Here is an 18,139-nt window from a genome sequence, read left to right on the forward strand (position 1 = left end):
ACTAAGATTTTTATTGCCCAAAGTTAGATTTAGAGAACATCATCTGATCTATGGTATACCTGAATCTACATTGTATCATATGAGGAGTCTCTGGCATGTGCCAAGCAACGCTATTAACAGTCAAGACAGGGTGTAATTTAATTTAAGCAAACAAGAATAGGAATTGTCACTTCAAAAGGTCACGACTAGCCAATGCAGGGTTGTACTTATTTCCTTTCTCCTGATGAACAAACAGTACCACTCTGGGGTGGCTCCACTGTTTGCTGGATTCTGTTTCCACTCCCCTGATCTGCCCTTCTCCTTCTGCAGGAACATTCTCAAATCCCTTCTCAGGGGCCATGAAACTGAACTTCTGAGACCTCATGTACTTCACACTGGCTTTATTTGGCCCTTACACTTGATTAGATAGTTTGGTTGTTTATGAAGTTCTTGCTGGCAAATCATAGCCAAAAAAAATTTCGAAGATATTATTTCATTAAATTTTAACGTCTAGTGTTACTGATAAAACTTTTGAGGCCAACGTGATTCTTATACTTTTGTAAAAAGACTGTTTTTCCGTCTGAAAACCTTTTAGGATCATCTCATCCCTGGGACACTGAAGTATCTTAATGTGCCTTGCTGTAGGTTTTGGGATTCCCCACCCCACCCCACCCCCATTACATTAGGTATTTGATGGGCCCTTTCCACCCTGAGACTCCTAGTTCTTTGGCTCTGAGAAATTCTTGTCTATTATTTCTTTAGCATTTCTTCTTCACTGCCTTTTTTTTTTCCTGGAAATTATAATGTCCGATGTTGGACCCATGGATCGAACCTCTGTATTGCTCTTTTTCTTCAACCATTTCTCACCTTTTTATTTTCCTAGATATAACAAAATTATCTTCCTATTCCCTTCCTAAATATTTTATTTTGGAAATCACATTCTCTATTCCTTTTCATAGCATTTTATTCTACGTAATGGATCTTCCCGATTCTCTTAAAGGATACTCAGAGATTTTTAAAAGTTCTTCACTAATCTCTAATTCTCTATGTGGCCAGGTTATTTCCTCTGGGGCAAGGTATTTTTTTTAAATTTTATCATTAGTTTCAAGCATGCAGTATATTAGTTAGACATTTGTATAGTTTATGAAACAATCCCCCTAATTGCTCTATCTTCCCGCCGGCTCTCCACCCAGCCATTATATTTCTGCTGACTGCACTCCTATGCCATGCTCCCCATCCCCGTGACCCTCCATCAACTACTAATTTGTACTTCTTTACCCCCTCAACCATTTCCCATCTTTAACTTCTTTCTCCTAGCCTCCCCACTCTGACCGTCACAAGATTCTCCTCTATATTTGTGAGTCTCTTTTTGGTTTGTCCTTTTTGCTCCTTAGATTCTGCATACAAGTGAACTCATATGGTATTTATTTTTCCCTGACTTATTTCACTCAGCATAATAACCTCTAGGTCCATCCATGTCATTGCAAATGGTAGGATTTCATTTTTTATGGCTAACATTCCATTGTATATATGAACCATAACTTCTTTATCTAATCGTCTGCAAGGTATTTTGTTTATCCTGGTCTCTGTCTCTTCCCTATGGAAGGATTTCTTCAAATATTTAATAATACTCAATTGTCCATTCAGATTTAAAAATGCATTAGAAGTGCGGGGAGTTTTTTGTACATGGGTGGGTGACTAGTCCGCTTTTCTTTCTGGTGAGTGGATGAGATCTAGTCATTACACCTTGAAACCCTTAAATGCCACAATATGGAAGGCTCTGCAATAGGGTCCCAGTTCACACTTTCGTTGCCCCATTTCTCCCCAGGCAGTTTGGTCTTTGCTATTTGTTTGTCTGAAGGGGAAATATCTGGCTGTCGGGCATTCTCTCATGGCAGTCCGTTATTCTTTTTACATATTTTTAAGCAATTCCCCTTGTTTAAGCTCAAAGGCTCACTCCCACCCTCCATAATTCTGGGAACTACAAAGCAGATTAGCTCCTTCATTAGGTAAAATTTCATCTTCACACACTGGGCTTCCTCTGTCACTAATCCTCCATTTACTTTCCAGCTTGTAGAAATGGTTTCATAGATCTCTTTATTGCTGGGCTCCGACCCATTCTTTTTACTTTCTATCATTTCAACAATGTCTTAAGAGGGAGAGAAGCTAAAGACTTATACTAATATACTTAAGTGTATGTGTTTCTTAAATAGAAAGCAACCTGGTCACTTCAAAGTTCAATGGACCTGACTTTAAAAGAATGACACAAAAGCACCTGAGAATTATATCAATTATTAAGTCTAGGAAGAAGTAAAATCTGAATACTATTTACTGTAGCTGCCCACACCAAAGTCTTAAAGTTTAACTTGTATGGCAATAGCAAAATAATCATACCCACTGCAGGACTCTTTTTGAATGACAAATTAATTAGTTAAAAATATTCTGAAGTACAGATGCAGAAGTTCCCATTTATGGTATATGCTTATTCAGATTCATTGTATGGATATAAAACGTAAAGGACACCAAATTCACATTTTTTAAAAGGTCTTAAAGATGAAACAAAAGCTTATTCTGATTAGTGATGTCTAGAATCAAGGAATTTGAGCTGGGAAAGACCTTAGAGCACAATGTGGTCTAATTTGATTTTCCAGAAGTGACAAACGGAGGCTGGGAGAGTTTAGTGAGTAGAACTAGTGAGTGTCTTTTGCTAAACTAAAAGAAACAACTACTCATAGTAAAAATAATCAAAGCTTAGTAGAGAATATAATGTCTTTAAATCACTAAAGAGAAGCTTCGATCAGCAAGTACAAACTCCATGAGTACTGAGTTACCATAAATGGAACTGAGAGAAGCCCAAATGATGTCATACTTACTCATTACCCCAGTCCAGGCGCACGGTGATGTGCCGCTTAACCTCCCGCACCTGATCCTGAGTCAGGTGACCAGACAGTAGCTGCCTTCGCAGGTCAATAAGCTCATTCATCACATGGCGTAGCTTGTAGAAAAGATCTACTTTGTGTTTCTGAAAGGGCATTTTTGGTGTTGGGTGAAATAAAAATGGGATATGAAAAGGGAATGAAAAAAGAAAGAGAAATAGTTAAACTATGAAAAGTGCTTATTTCTCTGAATCTAAAAAAGGCAATGTAAAGAGAAGCTTATTTAAGAATCTTAAAGTTCTTAGTTCATATTGTCTGTAAATCTCTGCATAGTGACATCTAAAAAGTAATATAAAAGATCTGGATCATGCAGAGTACTGTTTCTCTCCACTGCATCCTGGACTTACTCATTTTCCAGTAAATCAAAGTTACTAAACTTACTTGGAACAGAAAGTTACACAGGAACCTAGAGCAGTCTTCTCTGACAGAGGTTACTACGTCTGTAACAACAAATACTTCAACCGCCCAGCAGTATCTCTGGTTTCTCCAGGAGGAGTACTTAAGTTGGTGGAGGGAGAGAGAAAATCACCTGCCCTATTTTGAAAGAACTAAGGTTTCAATACAAAGCTGAAGTCTCTGGAGTGAGAATCTCTCCAAGTTTCCAGGCCTCATCTAGCTTTAATTAGCTTCTGTAAACAGTATGTGTCCTTAATATCACATGATAAATTTCTTCTCTTTTTGGTTTAATAAAAAGTGTCACCTTATTAAGACTTAGTGGGAACCTCTTAATGAACTTAATGATGGACATCATATGGCTTTATACTTACACGTAAAAAATTTAAGTGCCATGACAGCAGATGCTTGAGCAAAAAGACATACTTAAGAATACAGACTTTAGTTAAACTAAAGTCTTATTTGCTCACGAGTGAAATCTTAACTTAGAATTTTTAGGTTTCTGTGTCTGTTAAAGAGAATTATAACTGCACATGATAATTAAAATTCTTGGAATATAACTTATCTATAAAGAATGCTTTTAAAGACAGATCAACCTTGACTTGTCAGTCAAGTCTCTATCTAAAACTTCTAACATGACACTTGTCAAAATAAGCTTGATTCAAGTGACTATAAATCAAATTAATTATAAAGCAAACTGCAACCAGTAGAATCAGCTAATGTTTTTAGGAGGTAGTGATCTTATTAAAATGTCCAAAATATACTACTGAGAAATCTTCTAATGGACCATTAGACTTTTAAAGGTCCATCTTGAAGAAAATAACTAGAACCTTAGGAATCATGCACTCTAACCACATCATTTCAGTGGCATCCTGTCTTTCCTTCAGTCGATAAACATGAAGAAAAGTTAAGCACCGTGATGGTACACGATGCCGGCAGAAAGGCAGAACTTAAGAATTCTTGCCAGCTCAAAAAGCAACAAGGCCTAAGCAAACTGCATCATCTGGCAAACTGAGATCTTAAAGATAAGCAATAAAGCCAATGTGGTTTTGATAAAACAAGACTACCCAAGTTTAAAATAGAAGAAATTGTGATTTTCCCATCAAACCACATACGATAATCTACTGTATACATATACAAGCATTTATTAATTCACACGACAAACCTGGCTATCACTTTGCTGTGATCAAAAAGTCCCTACTCCCGTGATGCTTTCATTCTAGACTGCAGAGAAAGACCATAGGAAAATAAATAAATGATGGTGGTGATAAGTACTAAGAAAAAAATTAAAATGGAATAGTGGATAGCCAAGGGTGGGTTGGCTGGGGCATGGGAAGAGATAGTGCTTCAAGTAGGGTGATCAGGGAAAGGCTTCTTTGGCAGCTGAACTTTGAGCAGAATAGAAATATGAATGAAATAAGGTGACAGCATTTGCCAAAACTGGGGAAGTTTTAGAGGCATAAAAACACAGCCAGAGCAAATGCCTTGATGTGGAAGTGTGACTTAGCGTGTTCACGGAGAACAGAGAGGTCAGTGCACCTGGAGCAGAGTGAAAAGGGGGAGAGTGGTGATGATGCTGTCAGAGAGGCAACGGGGAGCAGATGAGGCAGCCTTTGTAAGCTCCGTTAAGGGCTTTGGCTTTTATTCCAAGCAAGATAAAAAGCCACTGTAAATTTGCAGCAGAAAGTGATGTGATATGACTTAAATCTTGAAAGCATCACTCTGAGTGCTCTATGGAGAATAAACCATGAAAAGGCAAAGAAGAAAGCAGGGCTTCCAGTCAGGAAGCTATTTATTGCAACGATTCACAGAATGATGATTGAATGGATGGATAAAGGTAAGAATGGTGATACAAATTTTAGGGTTTAGAGTTTCGACATGTTTTGTAGGTAGCACTGTCAAGATCTGCTAATAAATTAGAGATGCGCTTTGAACTCATAGAAATAGATCAAAGGGGAAGGGAGTCGGAGGATGGGTAGAAAAGGTTAAGGGGAATATAGTGAATAATACTGAGATAATTGCATGGTGACAGATGCTTACTAGATTTAGTGTGGTGATCACAACGTAAGGTATACAGCTGTCAAATCACTATATTGTACACCTGAAACTAATAATGTATATCAACTATATATAATTTTTAAAAGAGGAGGGAATGGAGACAAAGCACAGACAACTCTTTTGTAGCAATTTTAGTAATTGAAAGCAAAGAAATAGGGTAGTAGAACAGGGTTGTGTGGCCAAGGGAAAAAATTTCGGGCTATTTGTATGCTGAAGGGAATGAGCCAGCAGAGAGAGAAAACTTGATGATGCAAGTGTTAAATTCTTGAGTAGCCAAGAAGAGGTGGGTCCCAGGTAAAAAGAGAAGGTTTTGCTTGGGCTGGAACCTCTGTATATTACCACAGAGAGGAAAGGCATACAATATGGGTAATGACTCGGGTAGCTGGAAATTTGGTGACAGGAGAACTAAAGTTTTCCTCTGGTTACTTTAGTCTCAAGGAAATGAAAGGCGAGGTCCTCCGCTGAGAGAAAGCGAAGTGAGAGTGGGCGTTAGAGGTTTGAAAACAGACGACGTAAAAGTTTCACAGGGAGCGGTGACACGAATCAGCAGAGGAAAGTGGTTCAACTGCCAGATGGCTTTGCGATTTGTGAACATTAATTAAAAGGTTGTATTTTTTGTTAAATGTATTGGGGTGACATTGGTTAATAAAATTATAAAGGTTTCAAGTAGACAATTCAATAATGCATCATCTGTATATCGCATTGTGTTCAGCGCCCAAAGTCAAATCTCCTTCCGTTGCCAAATATTTGACCTTCTTTATCCTTATCTACCTCCCTCTCCCTCCCCCTTTTCCCTCTGGCAACCACTGAACTGTAGTGTGTCTATGAGTTTTTGTCTTATTCATTTATTTCTATCAGTTTTCTATCCCACATATAAGTAAAATCATATGGTTTGCAACTTTTTCTGCCTTATTTTGCTTATTAGCACAATAATCTCAAGATCCATTCATGTTGTCGCAAATGGCAGTATTTCATATTTTCTTAGGGCTGAGTAATATTCCATTGTGTATATGTACCACATCTTCTTTATCCAATCACCTATCAAAGGACAATTCAGTTGTTTCCATGTCTTGGCCACCATGAATAATGCTGCAGTGAACGTCGAGGTGCATATGGCTTTACAGATAAATGTTTTCAAATTTTGGAGGTACATACCCAGAAGAGGGATTGCTGGGTCATATGGCAATTCTATTCTTAATTTTTTGAGGACCCTCCATACTGCTTTCTATGTGCTGTACCAATTTACATTCCCACTAGCATTGTATGAGAGTTCCTTTTTGTGTACTTTTTTTAAGCAAGTACATTTGACCCTTAAACGACATGGCTCTGAACTATGCAAGTCTACTTATATGGAGACTTTTTCAATACCTATATTGTTTTCAATCCGTGGTTGGTAATCTGTGGATGCGGAGGGCTGACTGAATGCATTGATCTTTGTCATTTTTAAAGGGGACTTGAGCATCTACAGATTTTGGTATCCACAGGGAATCTTGGAACCCGCCAACTGCAGATACTGAGGAATGACTACATTTTGGGGGAGTCGAAGTTATATATGAATTTTAGATTACGCCAGGCGTCAGCACCCCTAACCTCTGTGTTATCCAGCAGTCAACTGTGTAATGTACACTGATACTGAAATATCACATATACGTGTGTATATGTATGTATGTACATATATGTATATTTACGTGTATGTGTATAGACATACATACAACATACTCATAAGACATATATATATATTTATGTAAGAATATACTAATATAGTCTTTTTAGGCTTTACACAGTTTTTCTAAATCAAGAGTTTCTAACATTGTATTTTATATTTTCCGAAGATGACTATGCTATCTCCCATCACAAGTGCTCTTCTACAAAAATGTGACCTTGACACTTCTCCGGTATAACATGGAGTCTATTTAGTCTATTTCTTCACACCCCTGAATCCAGGCAGGCCCTGACACTGCTCTGATTAAACGTGACAGCAGTGCGTGAGGCCCGGTTCTAGGTGCAGTTCTTAACGAGTCTGGCAGCTTCTGCTTCTTGCCTCTCGGAATACATGTCCTTGGGAAGTTCCCTCTCAGAATCCTGCTGCCATGCTGTGAAAAGCTCAAGCTGCAAGGAGAGGCCCCAAGGAGATACTGCAGTAAGCAGTCCGTCTGAGACGCCACGCCTAGCCCAGCCAAGCACTGAGCGGACCACAGCTCCTAGTCGTATCTGCCTGCAGCGGAATGATGAAACCCTATGTGAAAACTGCCCAGCTGAGCTCACTCTATCCAGAGAAGAATGAAATATAATAGTTGTATTTAGCCACTAAGCTTTAGGTAGTTTATGTAAATAAATGTGCAGTATTTTTTGCCTATAGAAAAATCAGTTACTATTTCTAAATACATAAAGCTGGGACTACGAACTCCGTACTAAGAATGAAATGGATCATGTAAGCAGAAAGTAGCACTATTATTACAATCGATGTGGTGCTAATTCCTTTTTCAGGCCAACCCGAATACCTCTTGACCAGAGACCCTAAAACAGAGGCTCTGCCAGCATCGCCCTGACACCACACTGCCCTCTGGGATTTGTTAGCAAAAGAGAACACATGCCCAAGGTGAGCAATCCAAGCACCTGACCCCAGAGCCCATGCCTGACCTAGGATCACCTGACTCCACAGGACAGCTGAGTATCCCACTCAGGCTGAACAACCCTTTTCCACTGAGAGACCTGTTCCTCAGCAGATTAAAATAACAGTATGTGAGGCTGGCAGTAAGATTTAGCTTTCCTACGCAATCCTAGTTCCTGTCGCTGCTAAAATAAAGGCAGGAAATGTTTTTTTTTAAAGAGTAAGAAGAAAAAGAAATCTGTGGCCCATCTTAGCAAAACATTCAGCCTCTCCAAAAGCTCTGAAGTCTAATATTTGTCAAGAACAGTCACAGAATATTTGGAAAGTATATTGAAGAGTCAGCAGAAACTATAAATATAACTACTTTGCGACCACATGCCTAGTAGAATTTGCCTCATCACTGTGAAAAAAATCACTGGAACTCTGCAGAAGAATCTGAGGTTTAATACTCCTGATTTAAAAATTGTTTACTAAACTGCTCATGTTTATAACCCAATGTGGAAAGGTTATGCTGCGATGAGTCCTCTGAGTTAATAAATGAGCGAAGCTCATTTAATCCATCATAAAGTATGCTTTTATTTTAAAACTACATATACATAAAGACGTGCCAACAGAATTATAAAACTCTAATTAAAAGAAAATTACATCAAAAGTACTGCTCACAAGGAGAACAAATGTCCTGCCATGAGTACTGAAAACTAGGTGAAAATCAATTTAATGGAAGTTAAACATTACTTCTAAAGTTCATATTGTTAATGGAAGATTCTCGGATCTCTCTCCATTTTACCTCTTACTTTTGAATACTCATTTTATGTATAAGGAGATGGCTTATTTTCTCATTTTATTTTTTGTTAACAAAGTAACCACCACAAATTTGAGTTTATTCAAACTTCTCCGGTATTCCTTTTTTGAAATTACTATTAATAAACAAGTCTCTTATCACAAATTAACTTCTTATTCTACTCAAAATGTTTACATTATCCCCCAAAGCTTTAGGACTCATCTCAGTATAAAATACCTAAACTGCAGTACTTGCAACCCTAAGGACCTTTCTGCTAAAAATATCTTTAAGCCCCGGAATTTAAACTTTCATTTTAGGTTGCTGAACGACATAGTTGGCAAAGGCTTGAAACTGAATTCGAGAGAGAAATTCTGTGAAACAAAATGATATCTAAACCCAAGCTATTTCACACTGATCTTCAAGCACAAATTTCCAAGAAATAAAAACGCAAAGGAGCAAAGTGAAAATTCCTTTTAAACTGCCTACTAATATGGAGGTGTGCCTATACGATCTTTGTGCTTGGCACAAATATTTACTCCTCCAACTCTGAGGGTCCAGGATGTCTCCCTCACTCCACTGCCAACCCCAAAACCTCTTGCATAGAGTTGAGAACCAAAATAACACTGTTCATAGTTTCGACCCTCTTTTACAACACAAGTATTTGCAAAAGATCTAAGACTTTTAAAACTCTTTCTTAGTTTAAGGAAGATGGTCATATTCTTTCTCTAGAACAGGTGAGCATCTTAATAAGAAGGGAAAAAAGGCAACTGAAAAGTAGGGAAAATATTAGTGATATGAAAAATGGAGGCTGCGGTTGCTGATGTTAAAGGCACTCACTCACAGTGCTGAACAGGGAAGATCACCCTGGCAGTGAGCTGTGGACAGCTGAGGCAATCTCAGGCTCACCGTCAGCTCTTCGACACGAGACACAACAAACCTCTACTTAAAGACAGCACTTAGTCTGTCTCCCTTAGGTACCTCTCCTTAGATACGAAGACCAATAAGAAACCAGCTCCAATCCTCCCCATGTACAACTACCCCTCCTCCAAATGTTAAAGAAGAAAGCTGGAAAACAGATAACTTGGCAGAAAATAAAAGACTGAAAACTGAGCCCTAGGGACAGGGTGGGGCAGAAAGGGTGTGAGGGTAGGAAGGAAATCGACAAGAGTCAAGCCCTTCATCTGTGCAGAAAGGCTCAGGGACTGGAGGTACCAGGAACCCCTGAAGATGTAAGTTATTCATATGCGTGCAGTGGGTCTGGAGGGTGTGCCTGGGGAGTGGAAATGGAGAACTGGTTAAAAAGTCTTTTAAAAGGCTCTGAGACCCTCAGATTATCACCCCTACTCTATGCTGCCAGGCCTTCCTCACCGGATAGCTTTCTCCATGTGATCCTTTATTCTCTGCAGAGGTTAAAATGGGGTCTCTACATTGGAGGGCACTAAATAGAGCTGATGATGTTAAAACAGAAAAATCAAGTTAAAGACCATAATAAATGATGAGATCTCTGGTGCCTTTCCCACAATGAACGCCCGAAGTGTTGATAGTCAGGCTCATCTCTTCCTAGGAAGAATGGATGATTCCTCAACGGGAACGCTCAGCCCAGAAATAAGGACAACTGCTTTTCTTCATCCATGAAAAGCTAGGCCCTTGTCTAATCAGTCTACAGCAATGTCTACCAGTTAGTAAATACTAGCCCCATTCACAGAACTTTCCAGCAACATTGTAATGCTTCATTCTTAAGTATGAGTAGAAAATACCACCACATATCAAAGAGAGCTTCCAACAGGAAGGAAAGAGACTGAAACAATCAGGAAAATGTAAATTAAAGGAAAAAATATGCCAGAAGTAAAAAAAAATTTCAAAGAAACAATATTTTCAGAAAACATAGAGATTATACAGTACATGTATACAAGAAGAACAGGATATAATTTAAAAAAAAAAAAAAAAGGAAAAAGATCCAAAGACCAAAAGGCTTTTGAAAGTTAAAAATAAGATAGCTGCCATTTAAAACACAATTCGGTAAAAAATGATAGAGTGGAAATTTGAAGAATTCTGCCAGAAAGTAGAACAAAAAAAGTAATACAATGAATAAATGGGAGGAAAAAAAATATAGAAAAATTAGCAAATCATCGTAAGATGTGCAATTCCAATAAAAGAATTATGAGAAAAAAAAAAAAAACAGTGAAAACAGAGGGGTAGTATACAATAAATGTCCCAGAACCAAAGGAAATGAGTTTCTAGGTTGACAGAACTCACTGAGTAGCCAACATAATCAATGAAAAAAGACACGACTAAAGTACATTATTGTAACGTTGCAGAAAACTGAGAACAAAGAGATGACACTAAAATCTTTCATGGGAAACAACCTGTCAGTTAGTGTCAGGAACTAGAATGCCACTGGACTTCTCAACAACACTGGAAACGAGAAAATCATGAAGGAATGCTTTAAACTTCTGTACTTTATTTGTAACCAAGAATTTTATGTCAAGCCAAACTTTCAATCAGGGTAAAGGTAGACTTAAGACATTCCAAATATATAAAATCTCAAAAAAAATTCTCCCACACACTTTTCTCAGGAAGCTATGGTGAAAGTGATTCAGCAAATGAGGAAGTGAACCAAGAATTCAGATGCCACTGGTTTAACCCAGGAGACAAGGGGACCCAGGTGCGGGGCAAAGAAAATTCAGGACAGATGAACACAAGAGGCTGGGGGGCTTCCTACAGGATATCACTGAGAAAAAAAATTAAACTGGTAAAACATCCAAAATGTCTGAACATACTCAAAGGAGATTTTCATTTCTGCCAGAAGGTTAGGATGTAAAAACGGAGGGAAAAAAATAAATGAAAAGAGAAATAATTGTTAACTATTAAAAAAGACAAAGTTACAGAAGAAGGAAATATCACCTTAGTTCACTGTAAGGCTCAGATACGGAATTAGTTGCACAGGCATAGTAGCAACTGCATATTGATTTAACCAAAAAAAATGGAGATACGACTATTTTGGAAGTATTGGAGGAAGGGAAGAGCAAACGTGTATGAAGAACATTCACAGCTTAATTCTTCTCAACTTACTGGCAGAAAATAACAGTGATCTGAAAGAAATTCTGATAAAAGTGAAATAAGAAGGTGCCAAAGCAAGACTGCATTTGAACACCATGAAGTCAAACATCAAGACTGCAGAAGAAATATACAACTTTATTGTAGACAATGAGGATACGGAAATCGTTAAAGATTTTGCATACCTTGATTCAGTCACCAATTCAAATGGAGATTACAGCCAAGAAATCAAGAGAAGGCTAAGACTCAGAAGGGCAGCAATGGAAGAATTAGGAAAGATCATTAAGAGCAAAGACGTGTCATTAAAGACCAAGGCTAAGATCATCCACACTCTTGTATTCCCAATTACTATGTACGAATAGGAAAGTTGGTCAGTGGAAAAGACTGACAGGAAAGAAAATGATTCATCTGAAATGAATCTATGGATACCCTGGACTGCCAGACAGACAACCTAGTGGTTCCTAGAGCAAATTAAGCCTGAGACATCACTGTAGGCAAAAAAGACAAAACTTCAGACAATCATGAAAAGGCTGGGTTCTTTGAAAAAGACAATAATGCTGAGAAATATAGGAGGCAGCAGGAAAAGAAGACCAAATGTGAGATGGACTGAGTCCATAAAAGCAGCCCTAGGCATGAGGCTACGGGAGTGAGCAGGGCTGCTGAAGCCAGGATGGTGTGGGCATCCTTCATTCACAGAGTCCCCAGGAATCAGAGCCAACTCGACAGCACGCGACACACACTGAAAAGATCATTAAACAATCCCTAAAGCAAAACAAAAAAAATCCCAAGATATACATTAAAAATATATTAGAAATGTGAAATACCAAAATAGCTAAGGAGCCGAATAATACGGGTGTGCAATGACAGACAGAAATGGGGAGAGACAGGGCTGAAAACTACTCTATTTCATTAAAAGCCTAGTTGTCTTTAACATATGATTTAAAAACCCATATGTACATATAACGCTGATTTTTTTAAAGGTTAAATTAAATAACCCCTACCATAAAAGGCCCTCCTCCATCTCCCATCTCTGGGTAACAAAATGAAACAGAGTCTTAATCCAGCCTTCACTGCTGTTTATCACTTTCAATATTAACAAATGAAACCAGCCAAACCTGCACTGTGTAATGATACCCCGTCAGGCCCTTTATACATCTCATTCCCACGGTGGATGAGAAATGAAACACATTCCACAGCAGAGGAATGCCCTAGAGAAAGCTTTGTCTCTTGACTACAACATAACATCTGTCTGTTCACAGCTTTCACACTCTGGTGACAGTGTACACATGGCAGAAATGAGAGCAGCTACCCTGCCAACCAGGCCCCTTCAAGATATAGGTCACTGGGCTGCAGCAAAGAAAAAATGGCAGAAGGCGCACATCCAAGTTACCTAGAGATGCATCGTGGACAGCACCTCCAGGCAAGGGCATACAGGGGTGCCCTAGTCAAGGGATTGTATTGTGCTACATCCTCCCCGTGTACTCCAGCCCTTTTAAATGACTCCATCTTACCTACTGAAACAAACAAACAAACAGCTGAGGGCCTTAAACAGACATAAACTACTTCACCTCTGCACTCTGCCCATTACAATTTACCCCTCAAGGTTATCACCATTAAAAACAATCTGTGTCGACAACAACAAAAAAAAACAAACAATCCATTGGGTGGACCTGAACAGACATTTCTCCCTAGAGGACATACAAATGGCCAATAAACATATGAAATGATGCTTAACTTCACTAGCTATTAGAGAAATGCAAATCAGAACCGTAATGAGATACCACCTCACACCTGTAAGTATGGCTGTCATCAACAGGAGAAGTAATAACAAGTGTTGGAGAGGTTATGGGAGAAAAAGAATCCTCGTACACTGCTGGTGGAAATGTAAATTGGTACAGCCACTATGGAAAACAGTATGGAGGGTCCTCAAAAAATTAAGAATAGAATTTCCATATAATCCAGCAATCCCTCTTCTGGGTATCTACCTCTAAAATTTGAAAACATTTACCCATAAAGCTGTATGCACCTCAATGTTCACTGTAGCATTATTCATGGTGGACAAGACATGGAACAGTCAAAGTATCCTTTGATAAATGATTGGATAAAAAAGATGTGGTATATATATACAATGGAATATTACTCAGCTCTAAGAAAAGATGAAATACTGCCATTTACAACAACATGGATGGATCTTGAGATAAACATATTAAGCGAAATAAGTCAGACAGAAAAAGCTGAGAACCAAATTATTTCACTCATATGTGGGATATAAAACTGAAAGCAACAAACAAATAAGACAAACAAAAGTTCACAGACACAGATCAGTTTAGTGGTTACCAGAGGGAAGGGAGGATGGAGGTAATTATATGGTGATTTAAGATTTTTTAAACTATCAAATAATTTATCACACAAATGATTTAAAAAATATATAAGTATTTCAATGGTTACAAAAAAAGTGACAGAATTCAGAAACTATGAGAGAAAAGAAAAACTTTCTGAAAACAGGAAGGGAAGGAAGGGAAGGAAGGGAAGGAAGGGAAGGAGGGGAAGGAAGGGAAGGAAGGAAGGAACGAAGGAAGGAAGGAACAAAGGAAGGAAGGAAAAGAGAGAAAAGAGAAAAAAAACTTCCACATCTTGCTAAAAGCTATCTATGGAAAAACATCATATTTAAATGAGAAAGTTCAGCAGCATTCCCTTTAAGATGAGTGTGTCAGAGGTTCTGAAGACCACCCCCCGTTTCAGTGATTTGCTAGGAGAACTCTAGGAATCAGCGTATAGTTTTAGTAACAACTGAGATGAATTACATCAGAAGATTAACTACAAAGCAAAATCAGCGAAGGAGAAAAATACTCTGCAATAAAAGAGAACAAAGTCTAGAGGAAACCAGGTCTAAGCTTCCAAGAATCCTCTCCCTGTGGAGTCACACACTACACACTTAACTCTTCCAGAACTGAACTGTGGCAACATGTGAGGAGCACTGTTTATCGAAGAAGCTCATTAGAGACTCGGTGCCAAAGGTTTTTATTGGGGCCTGATTACATAGGTACCCTCTGCTTAGCACACAACAAAAGTCCAGACTCCCAGAAGGAAAGCAAGTGTTCAACATAAACCACTTTCTTTGTACAGTTTAGGTACAGTAAGCATTCTTATCAGTTAGGGAATAGTGGGAACATTCCCGAAATCCAAGTTCCCAGATGCCAGCCATGGGTCGACCTTGTAAGTTGGCCTTTCTAAGAATAACAATCTCAGGACTGCCATATTAACCCTTGTCTGCACAATAGGTAACAATATGAGGAAGCTGAAAATCACAGCCACAATTGAGTACAAGCCTGGCCAATGAAATAAGGGAAGAAAAAGAAATAAAAATATAAGAAATAAAGAGAAGAGACCAAATTGTTAGTTTCAAACAAAACCAAACAAAAGACTTCAGAGTTGAAAGATGTAAAATTTAACAAAAAAGTCAATATAATAATATTAATAAACTAGAAAATATAACTTAATAACACAGCCCCATTCACAATAGCAACAAAAGCCACACAGTGTAGTGACTTAACAAATTATGCACAAGACTTTGATGGAAAAAATATAAAACTCCACTAAGGAATATTTAAAAAGACTATAAGGTAAAAGACATGAACAGACATTTCATTGAAGAGGATATACATATGACAAGCATATGAAAAGATACTCAACTTCATTAGCCATTAAGACAATGCAAATTAAAACCACACGATAGTACTATACTCTTACCAGAGTATAGTACTATCTTACCAGAATATAATACTAAATTAAAAATAGTGTCAACAACAAATGCTGATTAGGATGCAGAGAAACTGGATCCCTCATATATTACTGGTAGGAATGTAAAATAGTCTAGTTGCTCCAGAAAAAGTTTGGCAGTTTCTTATAAAACTAAACATGCAATTACCATACAACCCAGCAATTGCACTCTTGGGCATTTTACTCCAGAGAAATGGAAATTTATGTTCACATAAAAACCTATAAACATAGGTTCATAGCAATTTTATCTGTAATAGCCACAAACTAGGAACCGCCCAGATGTCTTCGACAAGGGAATGGTATTACAAACTGTGGCACATCCATACCATGGACTACTACTACTCTGCAATAAAAGAGAACAAACTATTGATATATACAGTGACTTGGAAAGATCTTCAGAGAATTACGCTCAGTGAAAAGAGCCAACCCCAAAAGACTGTACCTAATGATGTATTATCCCATTTATATAACATTCTTGAAATGACAAATTTCTAGAAACGGAGAACACATTAGTGGTTGCCAGGGGTTAAGGAAAAGCGGGAGGAGCGGTTGCAGGAGGGATGTGGGTGTGGTTATCGAGAGACAACGCGAAGGTTACAGAACTTACGCATCTAAACGACCATGGTCAAATTACAACTGGACAGAACTAAATACACACACACACACACACACACACACACACACACACATCTAAGTAAAAGTGAGGAAATCCCAACAAGATTGGTGAATTGTATCAATGTCAATATCCTGGCTGTAACATTGTAGTACAGTTTTAGAAGATGTTATCATTGAAGAAAACCAGGTAAAGCGTACATGAAATCATTCTGTATTGTTTAAGACTGCTTGTGAATCTATACTTATCTCAAAATAAAAAAAATTAATTAAAAAGGGAGACCATGAAATAAATGCTCATGGTTGGAATAAGATTTGACATTGTAAATAAATTAAATATCCCCCAAATTAATGCCTAAATTCAGCGCTATTCCACTCTAAATTCCAGAAGGACTTTTTACAAAGGAACTTTCTAAACTCAAATATATTATTTATATGGACAAATTAAGACTCATCAGTAGATACATCAACTTTAGGAAAGAGGAGAAATAAGACAAGACATGCTCTACTAAATAGTGACTTACTTTATCATATATTAAAACATACCGCAAAGCCATTCTGATAAAAACTGGCACATGCAGACAACAAAAAGGAGATCCCAGAAACAAAGTGGTATGAGCAGCTGATATATAATGGAGACACTACGAATCAATGGAGAACAGCTTGATTAGCAGGTAGTATGGGAGAAACTTGGCTTATCATATTGAGAAAAGTAAAGCTGGAATTCCAGATTTCCATCTGGACAGTGAAGTCCAGATGGTTTGACGACATAAATGTGAAAGGTAAAATTATGGAGGTAATAAAATAAAAAGAAGTAGGAATATCTTTGTGACTTTGAGGTGGAATAAGATCTGTTCAACAAGACCCTAAAGCACAAACCATAAGGATGAAACCTTAGAGTGATTACATTACTATTTAGGATTTCTGTGCAATGAAGGAATCACAAAGGTAACATAAATGATAGACTAAGGGTAGAAAGCAGATATATAAACAGTCAAAACTAGCAATGAAAGACAGAAAAATTACAGGGAATTGCTACAAATCAACAAGAAAAAGATAAAACCCAACAGAAAAACAGACAAAGAATATAATTATATCTAACAGAAGGGGAAATGATAAAAACAATGATATAAAGCAATGGCCAGCAATACTAATCAGAAAAAAGCAAAAGAAAATGACAATAAGATACCACTTTCTATTACCAGAATTGCAAAAAATCATGATTGTTGTACAGCCTAGTCAGTAATTTGGGGGAGTAATCCGGTAAAGTTAAACAGGCATACACTCTACAATGCAGCAATCCAACCCCCAGTGGTACCCCAGAGACACTCCCACACAGTCCCTGAGAACCATTTATAGTGTGTTTATTACAGCATGATTTATAGCAGCAGGAAGTTGAAGGCAAACTAGGAGTGAGAGCAAAAAATAAACTAGGTGTACATATAGCAATATTAAACAGTTTAGAGAAATACAAATTTCAGCAACTTTGCATAAACACACATATATAAAATCTTTTAGAAATAACATAGCTAAGAACATATGTCAAATATGTTAGAATAAGTGCCCATAGCAGTGGTAGTGGGAGGACAGGAGCAGAGAGAAGGAATAAAGGGAAAAATATGTATAAACAAACAAGAGACCTAAATGGACCGATGACAATAGTATGCCATAATCCCCAATCCTCACTTGAGGTTCAAAAAAATATATAATAAACAAAACAATACGCCAAGTTACCACTCTACAGTGAGAAGTGGTAAGAGAGACTGATGTTGGCACTGGCCACCGCTGTACACAGAGTTAAACCATCAGAAGCTGCACACTTGGAATGGACTGTAACCAGGGGAAACGGTTGTGTCATGTAGATGGTCAAAGGAGAGTCTTGATGGCCTGATGCACGCATCTGTACAGTGTGATGAAGCCAGATCACTCTCT

At 37.9% G+C, this 18,139-nt stretch overlaps 1 protein-coding gene across 1 annotated transcript in view; it reads right to left on the bottom strand.

The window, feature by feature from the left end:
- The window catches only part of DOCK3 (dedicator of cytokinesis 3), a 285,004-nt gene that overhangs the window by 179,559 nt on the left and 87,306 nt on the right, over positions 1-18,139 (bottom strand). The window contains exon 5 of the mRNA XM_011364750.2: positions 2,853-3,001. Within this exon, the coding sequence (XP_011363052.1) occupies positions 2,853-3,001 (149 nt within the window). The remainder of the gene's footprint in view (positions 1-2,852; positions 3,002-18,139) is intronic.

This window comes from Pteropus vampyrus, unplaced genomic scaffold (genome assembly GCF_000151845.1).
Source record: "Pteropus vampyrus isolate Shadow unplaced genomic scaffold, Pvam_2.0 Scaffold100, whole genome shotgun sequence".
Lineage (NCBI taxonomy): Eukaryota > Metazoa > Chordata > Mammalia > Chiroptera > Pteropodidae > Pteropus > Pteropus vampyrus.